The sequence below is a fragment of the Thermobia domestica genome, chromosome 2 (genome assembly GCF_964235325.1).
Source record: "Thermobia domestica chromosome 2, izTheDome1.hap1.1, whole genome shotgun sequence".
Classification (NCBI taxonomy): domain Eukaryota; kingdom Metazoa; phylum Arthropoda; class Insecta; order Zygentoma; family Lepismatidae; genus Thermobia; species Thermobia domestica.
Window position 1 is genome coordinate 175,564,410 of NC_137455.1, and position 19,560 is coordinate 175,583,969.

Below are 19,560 nucleotides of genomic sequence, written 5' to 3' on the forward strand. Positions count from 1 at the left end.
TCTTCTGTCTCTTTTGCTTTATTACTGCTGTAGAGGCCACCAAAATTTGGATGTTCATCATACTATAGCGTCCTTAATATGCAACAGTGAATAATGAATGTAACATAGTAAGTTTATGTTTAACATATAGATTTGAAATATTTAATAACCTGGCGTAGTGCCATTTGAAAAAAAATAACTTTGTCCCACGCTCAAAATATTGGGAGAAATATTAACTGAGGAACACATTACTAGGTTAATTATCTGAAATATTACCATGTGCTCCATACACGCGATAAATAATGAATATACAACCAGTTTCTTTGCGAAATCTTATAAAAAGAATAGTAATTAAGTCAGGGCCGTCGCGTGAGTTGTAAGCGCTCGGGGCGAGAATTCCCAGGCGTCTCCCCCCTTCCTCTCAAGTGTATTACGAAAAACAACCAGAGTTTATTCTGTACTCCTAGATTTAAATATGAAATGTAAGATCATAATGTAAGACAAAATAAGTTAGTATTATGTCTTTTTCTTTAAGTGAATGGCTTTTGCCGTTAAAATATAAAAGTTAATGGAAACATCGTTTTGAATTATTGAAATCGAGTGCTATTCTTGTTTATTTTGAACTTTACACATCAATATAGTAATAGCATAGAATGTATAAATAACGATACAAATATTTAAAGATTTAAAAAAAAAAAACTCTTCTCACAGAGAGCTGGGGAGATTTCCAGTTGAATAACCCTAGACAATGTTTTACATTACCGGTAATTTTCAAGTTCAATACTCTATCGGTATCTCTCAAAGATCTCATCTCAAAGGTCTCTTGCTTCTTGTTGTTATTAATGATATTTCTCTGTGTATTAAAACTTCTCAAGTTGTTCTTTTTTACTGATAATCTCAAATTATACTCCGAAATAAGTTCAATTGATGACTGCGTGAAACTTCAACGGGATCTACAGAGAGTTCAAATATGGTGTGATAAGAATAAATTTGTCCTGAATGTGTTCAAATGTAAATCTCTATCTTTCACGAGGAAAGAAAATCCAATTAACTTTGCCTATAAAATAAATGGCACTTTCTTCCAAATACTATCAAAGATTTTTTTTTTATAGCAAATTAACCTTTGCTCAACACGTTGACGCAATAACGAGTAGTTCATATAGAAACCTAGGTTTAATTTTCAGGGTAGGGAAGGATTTCTACAAAGAATCAACATTTATAAGGTTATGTTTTTTCGTATGTAAGGTCAAAATTAGAATACTGTTGTATTGTTTGAGCACCAAATATCACTAAATACTCTGATGCAATAGAAAATATACAGTTTAAATTTTTAAAAATGCTTGCATATAAGAAAACCGGTTTCTACCCAAAGTATGTCTCCTATGAAGACTTAGTACAGAATTTTAGTTTTCAAACATTAGAAAAAAGGAGATGGGTTTTTGATTTTTTTGTTCTTACATAAATTATTAAACGGTAAAATCGACTGTTCAAAATTAGTTTCAGAAGTATTATTACGTATCCCAACAGGCAAGACTAGAACAGCAAACACTGGGACATTCTATTGTAGAAAAGCAAGAAGTAACATATTACATAAGTCTCCTCTGTGGAGAATGTGCTTTATACAACGAAATGATTAAATTTCATGTAGTAAATGTATTTAGTATTTCCGAAAACAAATTCAAAACAATTGTCAGGCAATAACTTCTGCATTAGTAAACGACGTGTATGTATAATAGTGCATGTTAGGTAATTATGTACACGACACTATAACTGGGCATTAAGCCCGTTGTGTTGTTCTTACGAAATAAATAAATAAATTTTACTTCGCCGTAGCCTGATCATTATTTAAATATATCAAATAACATTATTTTTTTTAAAAAAAATTCATTTACTAACATAATCTGAATTCCTTGAATTTTGTTGATGTGTCGTCCCGGCGCCCCTTTTGGTCCCGGGCAATTGCTCCGGTCGCCCCGCCCACACGACGGCCCTGAATTAAGTAACGCAAGATAACGTTGTAAATGCTCTGTGTTACTGTGAGAAAACTTAATAAGGAAACTTGATAATTTAGTAGCACAATCATCTTTCAAAATACTGAGCTCTGTTTTATAGTGTGACTTGAAGCTTAAACTTGATTATAGTACTAAGTGTAATGTTTGATTGCACTATCTACATCTACATATAATATATAAGTGTTTACCTGAATAATTTACAACAAAATTTGTGAGTAGTGTGACTTTAAATTTGAATAAAATGATTTTTAATTTTCTCTGGTTTTCTGTGTGAATAAGAAACTCACTCTGGTTTTCTGTGTGTACCACCTCACATTGGAAACTCTAAAAGTTAAAAGAAAACGGGGAGAATTACACTATATATCGTTAACAACCCCGTCGCTATTTAATTTATTTTTGTATTTTATGATGTTGCATTTTATTTATTATCTATTTTGTGTTTAGCGTTGTCTTTCTACCTTCGGAAGTAAAGGGAGGGGTCGCTTTCGTGATCATAAAATTAATCTCACAAAACAATAGAATGTGTCCTTTGATACGTTTCTATTTTTAGCTGATCTGAAAAATAAGGTGGAATCAAATCTTTAGTAATTTACTTCATTTTCAAAATAGACAAAGTTCAATTTATTAATGTTTAGTAACTCAATTAAAAATGAATGTTTAAGAAGTTCTCGATGTAAGTCGTCTTCAAAAACTGCCATCCGTTTTTATATATCCATATCTACATAATCGTTCAAAAGAAACTTTTTAATATTTTGTCTTGAAATAAAAATATCAATTGAACAAAGAACATTCACATTCGATAATAATGAAAGTTCAATATTGACCTAAATCATCCACAAACAGTTTCAAAGATATATTCTCGCCATCGTCAGTGTTCTTTTAAATACCTATGGTGTTCGAAGGACAACATTTTTCAGAATTTTTCTTACCAGTTCAAGTAATGGTTGAGGTCCTAGGTTTCCTTGCTTTATAAGTTGAATTGTCTTTTCAGTTCCAGTATCTAGATTTGAAGTAATAAAACCGACGAGTAGATTTGAAGTAATGAACGCCGACAGATAATTTACCTGTGCATAAAACCACTAAATCAATCTACTCCACTTTTCTTGAGTGGCTTATATGTAACTGCTATTATTGCTTATGCAACAGTAACAACTGTAAATTTGCGGTTATTGATTATTTTGAATCATTTTTGCGCACAGATGAATAATCTGTCGTCGTTTATTTACTTCAAGTCTAGATGCTAGAAACAAGAAGAGAAATTATAAAGCTAGGAAAAATTCTATATTAACTCTCAACCATTGCTTTGGAGGGAAGATTTGTCAAAATATAGTTCTATGAGTAACATTGTTTTTTAGCTTACTGATGACGGCGAGAACATATAGCTGAAATTTTTTGCACATAGTCACTTCATACGGATGCTGTAGGTGATTGTTGGACTTTTATTATTGTTTTCTGATGTGCGTCCTATTGTCTCATTAAGTAAAGATTTTCATTTGATCGTTTTAATTAATTTTTATAGGTAAGACTATAACTTTGCATAAAAAATGCACGTGGTCTTTTCTCTTTCTTGGTTAGTTCAGTTCAAATTGAACGTCTCTTTTCACCACGAAGTTCTAACTTAGAATCCGAACTACATGATCTCACACTGGTAGTAGAAATCGGATCTCCTTCGTTTAATTTCAACAAGACTGTACCTTGTTTCGAGGGAATAAAATATTTTATACTCATGAAGTTAATCTCTGAAAATAACGTAATGCGTGGTTCATCATCTTTTTCAATACATACAATCGAAATTTAAACGAAGAGAAAAAAAATTTATTTACTCACCCCGTATATGATATAAATTTGTTTATTGTTGAAAGGTTATTTGCACTTATTTTAGCATAAGATAGTTACGTCTTTAACAAAATAGATTTTACATTTAATTCTAGTATTGTAATCGTATTAATGGTCCATACATTAAAACACCATTTAGTTCTTTCTTTACGAATGTCATTAAATTAAAAAGATGTAGAAATAGATCAAATAGTAAAAGAAGGCTGTAGTTCTCTCTCTCCTTTAATGTGAGATATTCTGATGAGTCATCGTACTGTTATAATTTTGATATTACATCAGCATTGCATTAAATTCAGTCCTATGTTAAGTATGATGTAAAAAACATCATTAGCTAAGAATCCTTTATGCTACTACAGTCATTCCAGAATAAGCACTTATATACGTATTTTAGGTGATCAAGTTAACTATCATTTTTACACCTATATTACAATTTGCACTATATATATGCTTGCTTATATATTTTCATGCTTACTTATAAAATTGTAAAAGCAAACTAATAATAATTTCAAAATGTTTCTTCACAATTATATTTTATAATTCATGAATTTTGCATTTGCAGATTTTTACATCGATATTCACGTTAGAATGCATCATGAAACTTCTGGCGCTCAGCAAAGAGTTTTTTAATTGTGGTTGGAATATTTTTGACCTCATTATTGTTACAGCAAGTTTGTTAGATTTGGCGTTTGAGTTAATTGATAGTTTATCAGTACTTAGAGGATTAAGGCTGGTAAGTTTTCTTTCAGATATTATTTCATGTAATATTATATTAAATCATTAGTGTAAAAACTAATTACACATTTTAGCAGACATTATAATCTTAATATGTGTATATTGCATTAAATATTATCTAAAAAGTGTGTCCAATTTTCCTTATCTTTATTGTACACTTTTGGTCACAAAAATTTAGATTGCCTTCCAGAGACTAAGTCCAAAAAATTGAACCTAAATCCTTACGTCCCTTGGATCTGTGCTTCCCTCCATTCTAATACAGAGAAACAAGCGTAGTCGTACAAGAGCAATATACCATCTTCACATTTCCACAAAGTGAATGTATAATTGGCATATAAAATATGATCATTACAGTTTACAAAAAAATAAATAAATAAATAAATAAAAATAAACAAATAAAATAATAAATAAATAAATAAAATGTATAAGTGATACATAGATAGATAAAAGTTAAAACCTAGCATACTGGGTGACAAGGGATGATTCAAAGCTGTAGGGACAGAATCACCAAGAAATCTAGATAAGCATACAAACGGAACGCTTCCAAAGTCATATTTTCCTGATTTGGTGGTTAGCGTCACCGAACGGTATAGAGATCTTTATTTTAGCATGACTACTAATTCGGGTTCCACATTAAACAGCAATTTATTTATTATTTTATATTTTACTTGCTTCATTACAATTATCGACTTGAATTTGTCAGTAGGTCCTCTTTCCGTTTCATACAGCCTCGGCACTGAAAGAAGTTAAACACCAACCCGAGGAAGCAGTAGGTTGACGTTTGATGCAGTTTTCGTGATGATTTTTTTAAAATAGTATAAACATTCAGAATCTTTACGACCTTGAAATGCATGTTTCGATGAAAAGTCGAGCCAAGGTCTAGATATTATAGGTATCACCTTGTCACATTACTTGTGAAACTGAAGCAGAAGGTGGAAAAACAGTAATCAGAATGGCTGGCCAGGAATTTAAGCAAAATACCTCTCGTTAATGAGGCGAGTATTTATTGTTCCCTTAAATAATTCTTTCCAAGGTGCAGTTTGAAATAATGACCTGTCTACTTTTGTGACCCGATGTGTGTTCTACATTTCGCTTATTACAGTAGATTGGTTGGAGTTCAGTGTACCTTTTCAGTGCCTAGGTTATATAAGATGTAGATCTACAGGTTGTTGAATCCGAATCACTGTAATACGTTGAAATTTCAAAGCCGTCCCACCGAGAATTGAGTCCAGAACTCCATGCATCAAAGACGCGCGCCCAAGCCACTAGACTAATGAGTAGGTCTTCACTAAACTTATAATTCTTATTATTTTAGCATATCAGGATTATGCTCCAAGACTAAGGGAGTTGTTGATGATGAGAATGAATGAAATGGTGGAAGTTAAACACCACGGAAAATGAGAAAACGCAGATAAAACCCATGCACATAGGTTTGTCTACTACAAAGTATTAATAGTAATCAGGATTGTGTAATATTCTTTATTACCTATATCATTATATAAAAGAGTAGAAGTGGGTGACTTGTCATTACCCAAGAAATAAATATCAATGTAAAAGTTGGAGAGAATATTCCCTTTGTCACGAAAGTATGGGATTAGGAAGGATTTTAGGAAATACCCATTCTAAGGGGGTAAAGAGAGGTTCAAATTTCCCCCAAAAATAGTGTATCTCAGCAATCTGTGGCGTTAGAGATAAAAATCAGCATATGAACTCTTCATTAATTAAAAAAAAATGTTTCAGCTTTCTCAAACATTATGTTTCAAAGGGAAGGCGGAATTTATAAAATACTCAAATTTCCTTTTGTTTAATCAGAAAGTGCCAAATGTGAAAATTTTCTTAAGTTGGAGATGTGAAAATCAATATATAAACTCTTAAATAACAATAATTAAGTACGTCTTTCAGCGTCTGAAAAATTTCCACTTCTGAAAAGGGAACGAGGACACTTTCTATAATATTAAGATTTCCCATTATTTATTCCGAAAGATGTTTAATGCAAGAATTTGCTTGAGTTAGAGATATGAAATTCGTTATATAAACACTTAATTAAAAATAAGAGAAACGCATATTTCAGCGTTTCCAAAAATTCCCCTTATTATTATTGTAGTCTATGTATAGTTACGAGATTTCCCCTACTGCCATTGCTTTTTAAATCTTTCTAGATTAAAGTTATAAATAATCTATCAATTTTGCGACTGTAAATTGACGTCATTTTCTGTATTGTAGCTGTTTTGTTTATTTCTGTATTGTATGCAACGAAATTTTCATATGCATGCAACATTATTGTTCAGTTTCTACCCATAACTGGCAAAAATGCAGGGGAAATTAGCCAGACCTGATAGAAATTCGTAAGGATTTAGGGTCATTTTTTTCGAACAGTCTCTGGAGGACAATCTAGGTTTTTGTGACCAGAAATGTACACATTATGCTTACCTATGCAAAAGATATATGAAAATTAAGATCTAAATTTGGTAACATTTCCTAAAATCAGATTTTGGTGGTTAATTTTCGAGCAATGATTGAGCAAAATTAAATAAGCTACAATTTATCATCTGTGATTTTCATTGATGCAAAGTTTTATTTTAAGAACGTAATATGCATCTGAAACACATTTTTCATTGTTAATATTCATTTATTTCATTTCTTTACTGAACTTTTTTGCATAATAGGTTAAAATAAATTAAGAAAGGAAAAAGATTTATACAAACTTACAGTTTTGCTGTCATATATTTTTTGATGTTGATATAAATTTCCATCTGATAGTACTATTTCCTTCTGAAAATAAAGTATTTGCATTACATCGAAGATTAGTCAGCTAGCAAATTAAAATTACTATTAGATTTGGAATTTAAGTTAAACTAAATAATAAATAAATAAGGCATCTCAAAGCTACAGTTAAGTTGATGTGTACAAATAATAATAATAATAATAATAATAATAATAATAATAATAATAATAATAGCAGAGGCAATAACACGTTATTTTTCATGTCTAATTTTCTATAGGCAAAGATACAGTAATATTCATGTAATTTGTCTTATATTGATAACGTGTACATTGATTTCTTTAAATATACTGTATGTAAGAAATAAAGAAACAATTTTTGGAGATGACTCCATTCATTAAATGGAACAAGAATATCTCAATTAACGCAAATCCAGTAAACATCGTGAAATTTTGGAACATATAGGCAAAAACTTCCAAAGGCTTTTACTTTGAATTTTTAAGTGTGTCAGAGATAGTTAAAGTTTAAAGAGGGAAAGTCAAGCTCGGAGAATCTATTCGTGATAAATTGTTCTGTGAATGAGAGCTTTTGAAAGAAATTCTATACTATAGGGTAAAGGAAGGTAAATCTTTCAGTTGTTCTTCAAAGCCATTTGAAAATTCACTCTTGACGTGAACAGATTCAATATCTTTAATGATATTGAGTGTTGTTAAAAGGTAGTGGGATAACGTGAGAGTGTGCTGAATGCTATTGATGTACTAACAAGCAGAGACACAAAAGTGGGCGATTATTGAATCTGTACTGGATTGCTTCTGAAATGATGTAAAACTTAAATGTATGATAAATCTCTGTTCCTAATCTGTATTCGTCAATATTAACTATCTTGAGTATCTGTATTGGTTGTTACGAGAATTGTTATTGCATACAGTATAACACTTGTATCAGTTATTATTAACTTCAATTTTGTGCAAGCAACCACCTCCCTATTTTTTTTCTTTGAACATCAATATCATTTCCTACATATCTTCATGATACATATAACTAATATATATATTGTCTTTAAAAGCAACATTGTAATTTTGTTATTCTTGATTCTTTCCAGTTAAGAGTCCTGAAGCTAGCGCAGTCATGGACCACTATGAAAGTCCTGTTGAGTATCATTATTTCCACTTTAGGAGCTCTCGGAAACCTAACATTTGTTCTTTGTATTGTAATATATATCTTTGCTGTGATTGGAATGCAGTTATTTTCCAAAGATTATACTCCAGAGAAATTTTATCCAGATCCAGTACCAAGGTAATGATTTTCTCCTATCTCATAATTTATTCATCAGTATAGTATATTACTTTCGGTGAAAAAAGGAGTTAGTTCTTGTATAGTATTGAAAGTCAATAAGAAGTAATTGATGTGTGTGTATATACGTATAATTAGTAAATTTATTTTTCGTCCATAAGTAAGTGCTTACGTTCTATTAGCAAATAACCAATACCACAGAATGTAGGTTACTTCAGAAGGAGTGAGAAAGCAGTAGAAGGTAATAGTGAATTTTAAAAAATCGCCATATGTAATATACATATATCTGATTTTCATAGTTTGGGAAAAGTGAAATAAGACTAAATTTGACATATAGGTCGATTTTGCATCAGGATAGCCGGGTTCAATTCTTAATGTAGGTCGGATCCCATATTAAGCTGTAAAGTCTTGTCTTCTCATACAGCCTTAATGGTGAATTTGGATATTAAACTCCAAAACTACTAAGTAAGTAGATAACCAATTAGATGGACACTGGAAATGAGATTTTCTTTTATCTTTTGATCTTGTTTAAGGCTAGTTAACCACTGCAAGCTACATTTGAGTATTCTTCCGTTAAAATTGATACACGTAGTATATCTCGTGCACAAATATATTGTATTGCTTGCTTAGTGAGCAAGATTCATTAAAATGTGAACAAATGAGTCCTCCATGTCTCCACTATCCATGGATGTACTTTACTATTTAACTATCTATCAAAGAAAGTAAGATCAAACGAAATTAGAATTATTGTGAACCATCTAAGCCCACGATAGGTTTGTGGATGAACCGTGTGTGCTTAGGGTCCAATCGTGTTGCAAGAATTGCATACTCCTTGTGGACAAGATAAATCTGCAGGAATTTAAGGAGAAATGATGCAGAATATCAAAATAGTTGGCTCTAACATAAGACAATCGTCTAAAATTGAAGATGTACGTATGAGAGATTCTAAGTGTATCAAGATTATCAAAAACATACTTGAGCGTGTCTTACAGTGAATTAACCATTAAAGGTGCGCCAGAGGCACGGATTTCTTGCTTTACAATTCTTGTCGCTTGTACGCGATCGTAGCCTAGGTGGTATGTTTTGGACCAATGCCTAATATATTTGCGCAAGCCAACAGGGAAAGTAATCTGAATTGCAAGCATAAGCAGTACTAATTTTCTATATATAGTTATGTATATTTTTTTATGTATATGATCAAATCATCATTATTTGAAATAGGGCACGGTGTGAAACTTTTAAACACGAAAAAGTCTCCAAAATAACAATCATAGTATAGATATTTAAACTTTAAATAAAATTAAGAGTTTGCAAATTTTTGCTCAGAGATGAATTTTAGCAAATATAATGAAAAAAATTAAAAAAGGAAATCTTTGAGTTTTACGTCATATGGTTATGCCGGTTAGGCTAAAGGAGGCGGTGATGATGAGAAATGAATGAAATGTTGGAATGAAGAAAGTGGGAGGAAACGGGAGAACCCCGAGAAAACCCACGAGCACGGTGTTTGTCCACCACAAAGTCCATACAGCGCGAGCTGGGAACGAACCAGGGATCCCAAGTACCGGAGGTGAGCAAATATAATGAGTGCACCACTTTTAATAAAATATATAACACTGTGTATGTTAGAGATATTAATAGTTCATTCAATTTAGAGCTGAATAGCTTTAGCTGTTGGTTTGTTGATTGAAATTTAACGTCCCTTTTCTTTTAATACCGAGGCTACGTGAGATGGGACCTATTGTTTAAAGTGGAATTCTGATGGCTGCTCGGATTTGTATCCAATGCAAATATTTTCACCGAGAATCGAACCCAGGATTACGTCCACAGAAAGCAAGCGTGTTAGTCATTCCGCCATGAAAGGGCATAGCATTAGCTGTTATTCATAATAATGCTAAACAACAAAGCAAAAACGCTTTATGAGCTTAAAATAATTAAACTGTTTTTTTTTTCTTTTCATTAATAGTACTTTCTATTTAACTATTGCGTAATATTTGTATTTTCTACAATGAAAAGAGGATTAGAGAAACCACATTAGCCAGTTTCGAACTTTACAAATTATGTCATTAACTCTTAAACATTATATAATACTAGAGTTCAACATATTTGTTAAATATTTTTTTTGTTAAAGCTATTGCTTATAGTTGCTCCATTAACTGGTGTGTTTCAATTTCTTGCAGATGGAATTTCTCTGACTTTTTTCATTCCTTTATGATGATTTTTCGTATCTTGTGTGGAGAGTGGATTGAACCCCTATGGGATTGTATGCGTGCGGAAAAAGAATCGGTAAGTAATTTTGTCTAGCGTTAACAAAGAAATAAAAAAAAATATTCCTTGAAATTTGTTCATTTTAAGGGAATAAATGAATTTCTTTAATATTCTAATAGAACAAGATGGGAACTTCGTTCGTTTTCTTAAAAGAACATAAACGTCTTTTTGTTTCTTTTTGTTCTGATGTCGTAAATAAAATTGAATTTTTGACTAATGTTACCACTGTCAAAGATGTCACAGCGCCTTATATCGAAGGAATATTAATGTACGTGTAATACAACCATTATTATGGAGCTCTTGTATACATTCTCTCCTTGTTCCCAATTCCCAGTTTATCTCAATTACTGTTCATCATTTTCTTCAGAAAATTAAATTCAATTAAAAGGAGATATATACAGGAATTTTTCTAGATTTAATTAAAGCTTTTGATGCAAATTGGCAGCTGAGGTATGCGTTTTTGGGTGGAAAACAGGGATAAGAAAGGACAAGTACAGGGAATGAAATAGGAAGAAGGAAGTTTTTTGACTTTATTTACAGTAATAAGTACAATGAGTCGATCAACGAACTTTTTCTAATAGAGAAAAATTAACTAAAACAATAATATTTTGGTATTCTACAATATATTACTTAATAAATTATCTTGTGGCATAAGAGTCCCACACTAACTTTTTAATCTTACCTTACAGGTCATAAGCGAAGCAGAGAAGTTATATGCGTTACTTGAAAATACTATTAAGAAGTATATATTCTGTCTAGGGTACTCAGACGATCAATATTAGAACTATCCTGTTATTATTGTAAGGTATATTAATGACATTGTACATAATATAGTAACAGCCCAGGTTATCTTATATCCAAACGAGGCTTTTCCTATTGATCAGTGGTACCAATTTTCCTATTGATTCAATACATAAAATTAAGAATACAATCAAACAATTACTCCATGAATAAACAATCTACAAAAAATGTGCAATCAACTTTCATAACTTTCTGACCTCAGGAGGTCCCGTTTTTGCACTCAAGAATTCACATCGTGGTAATATCAGACTCTATGCATAACTTTTAACTTTCTGCAAATGAACGTATGTTTATGATATATATAATCATCTGATAAAATCAGTAGAATACTTAACAAATATTAAACTTTTGGATGTAAAAGTTAGTAATGATTTTATGTGGAATATTCATATTGAAGAAACATCATAGCTAAGTTTAATGTGCTATCTGATTAGATGTCTAATGAGGATATAGAATTTAACTGCAGTTAAATAAATAAATAAATAAATAAATAAATAAATAAATAAATAAATATATATATATATATATATATATATATATATATATATATATATATATATATATATATATATATATATATATATATATTATATGTTTTATTTATATATATATTATATGTTTTATTTATATATATATTATATGTTTTATTTATACTGTTTCGTTGCTTAATATGATATGAAATTTATTTTCTTGTGCAAATGCTCTAATATTATTTTGGGTATATTATTATTTCGATTTCAGAAAAGACTTAAGTGCTCAATAATGTAAAACCATAACTCCGTACAGGACACTGTTTAAAGTTAAATATTTTAACAGTTCTTTACCTTCACTTCTTTAAACTTATTGCACATGCAAAACTTAATCAAGTATCGCTTAGAATACACAAGGTACGTAGCTTAAACTATAAGCGAAAGAAACGCGCCACTTTCTCTAGTTTGCTGGTCTAGTTTATCCCGTAGCTTTGATAAGCGAATAGGTTAAAAATCTATGTTTGGACAAAAGACCTTTCTTTTCCACCTCAGGAAAGAAACGAAGGAAGTATAAACGGATAGCGTGATATTTTCGAAAATGTATCCAGAACGGAATGAAATTCCTCTTAATTTCTTTAACATTGGATCATCCGTTGATTCAATATCTGATTATTATTGATTTTATTGTTACTGCGATAAATTTAATTATTTCTTTCACTGATGTTACTTCATTCCTGCTTCAATACTATTTGACTTATTTTAACGCTAATTACATTTCTGTACTAATTATACTGGTTTGTTTTGATTTCAGGGATTTGAATCGTGTTTTGCAATATTCCTCCCAGCACTTGTGATGGGGAACTTCATGGTTCTCAACCTCTTCTTGGCCTTGTTGCTCAACAGCTTCAATTCTGAAGAGTTGAAATCAAAGAAAGAGGTAAGAAATTACGTATTGAATGTTTTACACATTATTAACAAGAGTAAATTTTTCTATCAAAGATGTACATAATAAGCGAAGCACTATCACCTTTTAATTCACTATAATTAAATTTGAAAATAAAATTACATTCAATTTCTTTTATCAAGCTAAAAGCACTTCTTGTACAAAACACATTATTTTCTTTTAGGATAACTGCACATTTACATCACAAATATAGCAAAAGCACTTATGCCAGCACTTTTTAATACAATAAATTCTTTTATCTTATTGAAATAGTATTGACTTCTGTTACAAATAAATCTTGTGAAGAAATTCAGCATTAAGAGGGGGCAATTGCAGAAAAAAGAACAAGAAAGATTGAATGAAGAACAAATTTTCGATAATACTCAACGATATTTTTAGTTATTACGAAGAAAATAGAATTTTATATATATGAAATACTATCTAACATTCCATATATTTAACGATAGATGTTAAACAAATTTTTCGAATGAAGATAAAATTGAAACGTAGTGTATTAAATTCCCCTAAAAATGTACTTAAGATTTTTTATATAAGTCATACTTATATACATGTATGAACAAAATTGTGTTTATTAGTAGAATAATTATATCATTATCCGATATCATGTTCAATAATTTCCGTAAATTTACCAGCTTTTTTCCCCTTTCTTTGTTACTTGAAGATATCTTTCACCGCATTGTTATTCATAAACATTGATTGTTAAGTTAAAATTTCATCATTTTGCTGTTTTCCATTGTATTTTTTATATGTGCTTATTTAAAATTTTCAAAATAACTGCAAATGTTTTTGGACGGTACAAAGGTATGTAAAAATACAGCGAACCGATGTTTATTCTAAAAATTATAGACTTACACGTAAACATAACGAAAACTTAAAACTTTTTAAAAATAAAACACTTTTCTGAATCATTCTACCTCGTCATATATGACCAGAGGTATAACTTTCATCATATTTACTTTAGGTGTTAGGAATAGTGTAAAATGTATTTTGATTAAGAATAAAAATAAAAACGAAATGTGAGACTCATAGAAACAAGATATAACTTAAACTATTAATTATTTGGATTCATATAATAAATTGAATAATAAATGGGATGATTGCACATTCCAGAATACATATCTTCATCAGATAAAATAATATTAAACAGTTGCAACGTATTTATTTGTTTCAAGTACTGTTGAAAATTTACGATTTGTTAAAATAAAGGTGGTATATTATTTATTTTAAGAATACTATATAGGGTTTTAAAAGTGGTTAGTCAATACTGGCGTAATTGTGAACATAAATCTGTTGAAGAAAGTCTATTTCTGTGTTAATTTGTACTAATAAAATATCTGTGGTAGTTATATACAACTTCTGGAAATTTTTAGTTTCTTTAACTTCTTATGGACTAACATTTTCTGTTTTTATTTTGTTTAATTTTCGTTTTCGTTATGATTATTGTCTTTCATCCATCAGCCAGACAGTCCAGAAGAAGAAGAGTTTAAGGCATTACTTAACCACCATATTCAAGTTGTTTCTAAATTTTGGAAGAAACATTTTTCCTTCTTATCTTCGAATCAAGTCATCCCTTCTAGTCCTCTGTTTTATCGCAGAACTATCCCAAAAACTCAAGAGTTTAGTGATACGCAGATACTTGTACTAGAACAGCCCACTCGATGCAAGAATCCGCCATTGGATGTAGCAGGCATTCAACGTGAGGTACATGAGTGGAGAAGAGAATGCATGGTTAGATACTAACAATAACAAATGGTATCTTGTATTGCATAATATTCCATGGTCATTATTCTCAAAGATACCGACTAATATCTTTACCAAAAATAGAGTAATGAATACTAAACATGTAGCCGGGGAAACAGTTTTAAAATACTCCTCTATTTTTAAAATACTCTCTACTCTCTTTCCTGAGATATATTTCTGCTTCTTTCCTTGTTGTTTAATTCGTTTTCCCATTAATTACCTCGTTTTCTTCTCTATACTACTTCATGTAACTAAATCAGTTCCCTGTTCACACCTTTTGTACTGACTGCGCTCTTAGCTAGTAATTTTTCACTGTCAACGTATTTTTTCTTCTATCAGTACATTCTTGTATTTCTTGCAAATGAGATTAGCTAACAAGCATTTTACTTCACATTTCTTTGCAAGTTTTCTATCCCCAAATGCAACGACAATTTAGAGAAAATAAAATAGCAATAATCTCCAAAGTCATACCACTACCATATTGGGCACTTTGTTTACGAGCGGAAACGCCACGTAACAGTGTCCAGATACGTGTAACTTTCTTCATAGAAAAGTTTTATTGTAATATTGTATGTAATAAAATAAGAAACTCTTTCAGATCTCACCATCTACATATATAAAAATAAAAAATAAAAAATCTGGATACATTTTATGTAGGTGATAAGAGAGAGATTCGTATCAATAGATAAGAAAACAGCATTATTACACATAATTCTGAAGTTCTTTTAGCCATTGATTCTGATTCTTGTCCCTCTCTTTTTAAGAAAACTTTGTATTCGCTGTTTCCAGTTACCCTAGCCTCTTCGATCATCCTTTAGACATTGCCTCGAAAATGCCTTAACAGGCGGTATCGTACACAGCATTTCATCAAGAAGAGAGGGAGCTCAAGTTCCCAAGTTCATATCATTTCTGGCATTTATGTACATATTTTATTGAGGCACATGTTTATTTCTGCATATCTTACTCAAGGGTAGTTTAAACCCGGATACCTCCCCATTACATATGCCACTGCTTACATAATTTATAAGTGGATTATTAACAAAACTTTCTACCTGTTTTAGCCTCCAATCTTACCTCAAGTTGCTCATTGCAAACTTCTTTTCCTACCTGTCCTGTAGTGTCCATAAACACTTTCTACTATATTACGAAATTGCCATTTGTAACATATGGAAGTCGTTAGTCCTACAGTTTTCTGAAATATGTTCCGTCTGCTGTTAGTTATATCTATCTTGAGAGTTAAGTTTCTCAACTCTTCTTAGTGTTTTGTTCACCAGCATGTATTGTTATCCCACGAACAAATTATGAAGCAGTGGACCTGCTAGTGTTTCCTGTTTGTGTGCTTTCCGTAACTTACTTATTGTGGTATTGTGTTATGTTATGTGCACGTCTTATACTTTTTATATACGTGAATATGAGCAAACGGCTCGAAATATAGTCAGTGTCTTGAACTCTGTGTTTACTGTGTTTGTGTTTACAGTGTGTGTGTAGAAGTAAAATTGTTTCCGTATAATTTTCTTTCTACTGATTTTTATTGTAATTGTAAAGTCACTAAGTTATCTCATAAACTATAATAACTAACACTGACCACTCTGGTTTTAACCAAATATAATGCTACAGACAAAACGAAGAACTTCCTAATCTAAATTAAGTGAGACGAAAAAATTGCACCGAAATTTGTTACCGTAAGTGTAGCTAGAACATGATAATCGTGAGTAGAAAACTTCTGATAACTTCATATGGGAGTTATGGGCACAATACATTAGCAAAAAATCTCAAGGATAAATGATTAAAGTAATGGACATAATAATATCGATTATAAAAGATTCCATTGAACATATGTTACTACCAGGCTAAAAGTGTTTCAAGTCATTTTTAAAAAATAATAAAAATACGAAACCTTATTTAGTATAATAAATTAGAATGATATAGAACACCATGCCTATATTCATGAAATTTAATAGAAAAGAAAGCAAATAGATGAATATTTTAAAAATGAAAAGTAGTTCAGAATAACGCTTAGACCCTATAATAACATTTCCAAAGTATTTGCGTGAAAAATTTGCCTAATAACTTCCTTCCAATAAAAAGAAACGTAATTTTCAATTTCGTTGAACAGATGTAATGAGATAATACTAGATACAAATTAAGGCAAAATAATTGCTGAATTGATAAAATGAAAGAAACCAAAAATACTCCGCCAAACTCGCGTACCGATATTTGTTCAGCACAGAAATACATTGCAGAGCCAAGATTAAAAAAAAAATCCTGTTTAATTTTATTTTGAGTCAAATGACTAATCATACTTATTTTTCACAGAGATGTAATGCGTCGGGTACGGATTATTTGCTTTCCATTCCATTTTATCAAAACCACAAAATACATTTCACTTTTTTCTTACATAGACGTTATATTTTTATAGTATATCCGTACTTATGATATCATCATACAGTTAGGGGCCGAAAAGTTAATGGAATTTTGTGTTCGGCTGAAAAAAAAAAAAAAAAAAAAAACTATAGATTCTTACATTGTCTTCCCCGTCCTTTTCCTGAAGTTTTGTGCTAATATATATATTTTAATATGCACCCTAACCTTAAATATTTAATAATTATTGACTTTTATTCTTAACTCACTATTTATTGGGTGCAACGTACATGATATAATTAAGTTGTTACAATTACAAATCACCACGTTGACATTACGAGTTTAATATAGATAAATTTTACATTTAGAGTAAATGTATCGTTATGTGTAGCTCTTTTGTTTACTGTCCCTACTATGGGAAATAGGAGAAACATACTTGAAACTATCAAATCTTTTTTGCACTTTATTACATAATAAATATTTACTTTAACTGAGAAAGATACGTAATTTCTTATGAATCGGTTGTGAAATATTCTGTTTTTCGTGCTAATTCTGCCTGATTTAAAACTGTGATTCTGAAAGGATGTATCGTCTATCTTGGAAAGTAATGTTAGCAAGTATTCGTACTATTTTATTCTGTAAAAATTAATATAGATAAAGGGAGACAGTTATGAATATCCAAATTTCCGGTACGTTAGAAAGGATCATACTTTAGAAAATTTGGATCTTATTCAGATAAATGGGATCTTCTGTGTAACTGAATCAGGGAAACAATAAAATGTACGTGGAAATAAGATAAAATTCATCGAGAAGACTTCAATTTCATATTTTTTTAATAAACTAGAGAATGTTTTATACAATATTGTGAGATTCAACGCTTTACATTATTTATGCGCGACATTTTACATTTAAAAAAAAAAAAAGTGACATTATTAATTTTTCACTGAATAAATGCTTTCCAGTAGCTGTTCAATTTCGAAACGTGCTTTCGGTTTTAGGTATGTGAAATTTAGAGTATTTTGAATAAAGGTTTCATCGTGAATCCTGCGATTTACAATTCAAATGTAATTATTTTGATTTTTTAAATTGTAATAATTTTAAACCATGTTAATAAGACACCACCAAATGCCCTTAGAAACTATAAAGGGACATTTTTGTAATACTAAATATTTGTTCAATTATTTTTTGGATATTTTCACCTGGTGGAATGTAGGCAGTAAGTATATTTACTAACAGATGACTATAAATTTTCATGAACGAGCTTGCTTTTGAACTAAAATGTCTCTAAATCGAATAACTAATACTGCTAAGCTCATCATGTTGGCCTTTAGAAGAACAACATATTTTTATATGCATTGATATATTTGAAGTCATACAATGGCGTGATTTATTGGACTGACAGTGAATGACAGTGTACGGCAAACGCTCATTTTGAATATCATAAGTGTAATATGTATGTGCTTGCATTTATGCGAATATTTGTTTGTTTCATACTTTTTCTCATGTGAGGGAGATGAACGTCATGTAATGTTATAGATATTTCTGCTCCCTCATGTTGTGTTCTCGTAAAGTGACATGTTCTCATCGAATGAGAAATTTATATAGTAGTGGTATAAGAGTTCATTAAAAAAGACGTTGATCTGCATGTTGAAAGTTGTAATGCATCTTCTCTTGTTTCTTTTCCTCTTATTGTACATATTACGATCAATATGCACTATTCGTTATCTATGGAGTAAGAAACTTTGATGTGTGATTTCCTTTTTCTTTCTCTAAGATTCTTCCTCTCAGCATGTAAACTATTAGTGCTAGAATGTAATATCTGTGCACTATGATAGCTTTTGAATACTATGCCAATCTCATATAAATATTTTTTTTTTTTTAATTTGGGGTGAAAGGGATTGAAACTGACTAATTTCATACATATGGAGCGGTTACTAATTTGTAATCATTATAGTAAATTTAATCAAATATTTTATCTTGCATACATGGATATTAACTGAATTTAAATGTAATGACGCATACGAAAGTACTAATTTGAAGCATAATACAAGAGTGGATCAAAAAGTAATGCACTGTGTGGCATAAGAAATGTATTAATGAACATATAACAGCACAATGTATTACAGATCATAGTCTGAACTGTCCTCTACAGAAAACTACCGTTCAACATAGTCTCCCATGATTTTGAACACATTTCGCCATCGTCGAACTCAGGCATCAAAATCATTTTGAAAAATCAGGAGTTTACTTCTTGACTCATAATTTTAAAGTGTTTTAGCACAAACTTTGTGATATCCCAAGTCAGCAATTGCTTCTTGGGCAGAGTAGAGTCATACGAGACGTTCAATGTATCAGCAACCTTCTGAACTGTAATGCGCCTGTCTC

At 30.6% G+C, this 19,560-nt stretch overlaps 1 protein-coding gene across 5 annotated transcripts in view; it reads left to right on the plus strand.

Moving 5' to 3' along the window:
• The window catches only part of LOC145677401 (sodium channel protein 60E-like), an 861,846-nt gene that overhangs the window by 781,496 nt on the left and 60,790 nt on the right, over positions 1-19,560 (plus strand). For all 5 annotated transcript variants that reach the window (XM_081747910.1, XM_081747914.1, XM_081747904.1 and 2 more), the window contains 4 exons: positions 4,387-4,557; positions 8,384-8,577; positions 10,752-10,857; positions 12,922-13,047. In XM_081747910.1, the coding sequence (XP_081604036.1) occupies positions 4,387-4,557; positions 8,384-8,577; positions 10,752-10,857; positions 12,922-13,047 (597 nt within the window). The remainder of the gene's footprint in view (positions 1-4,386; positions 4,558-8,383; positions 8,578-10,751; positions 10,858-12,921; positions 13,048-19,560) is intronic.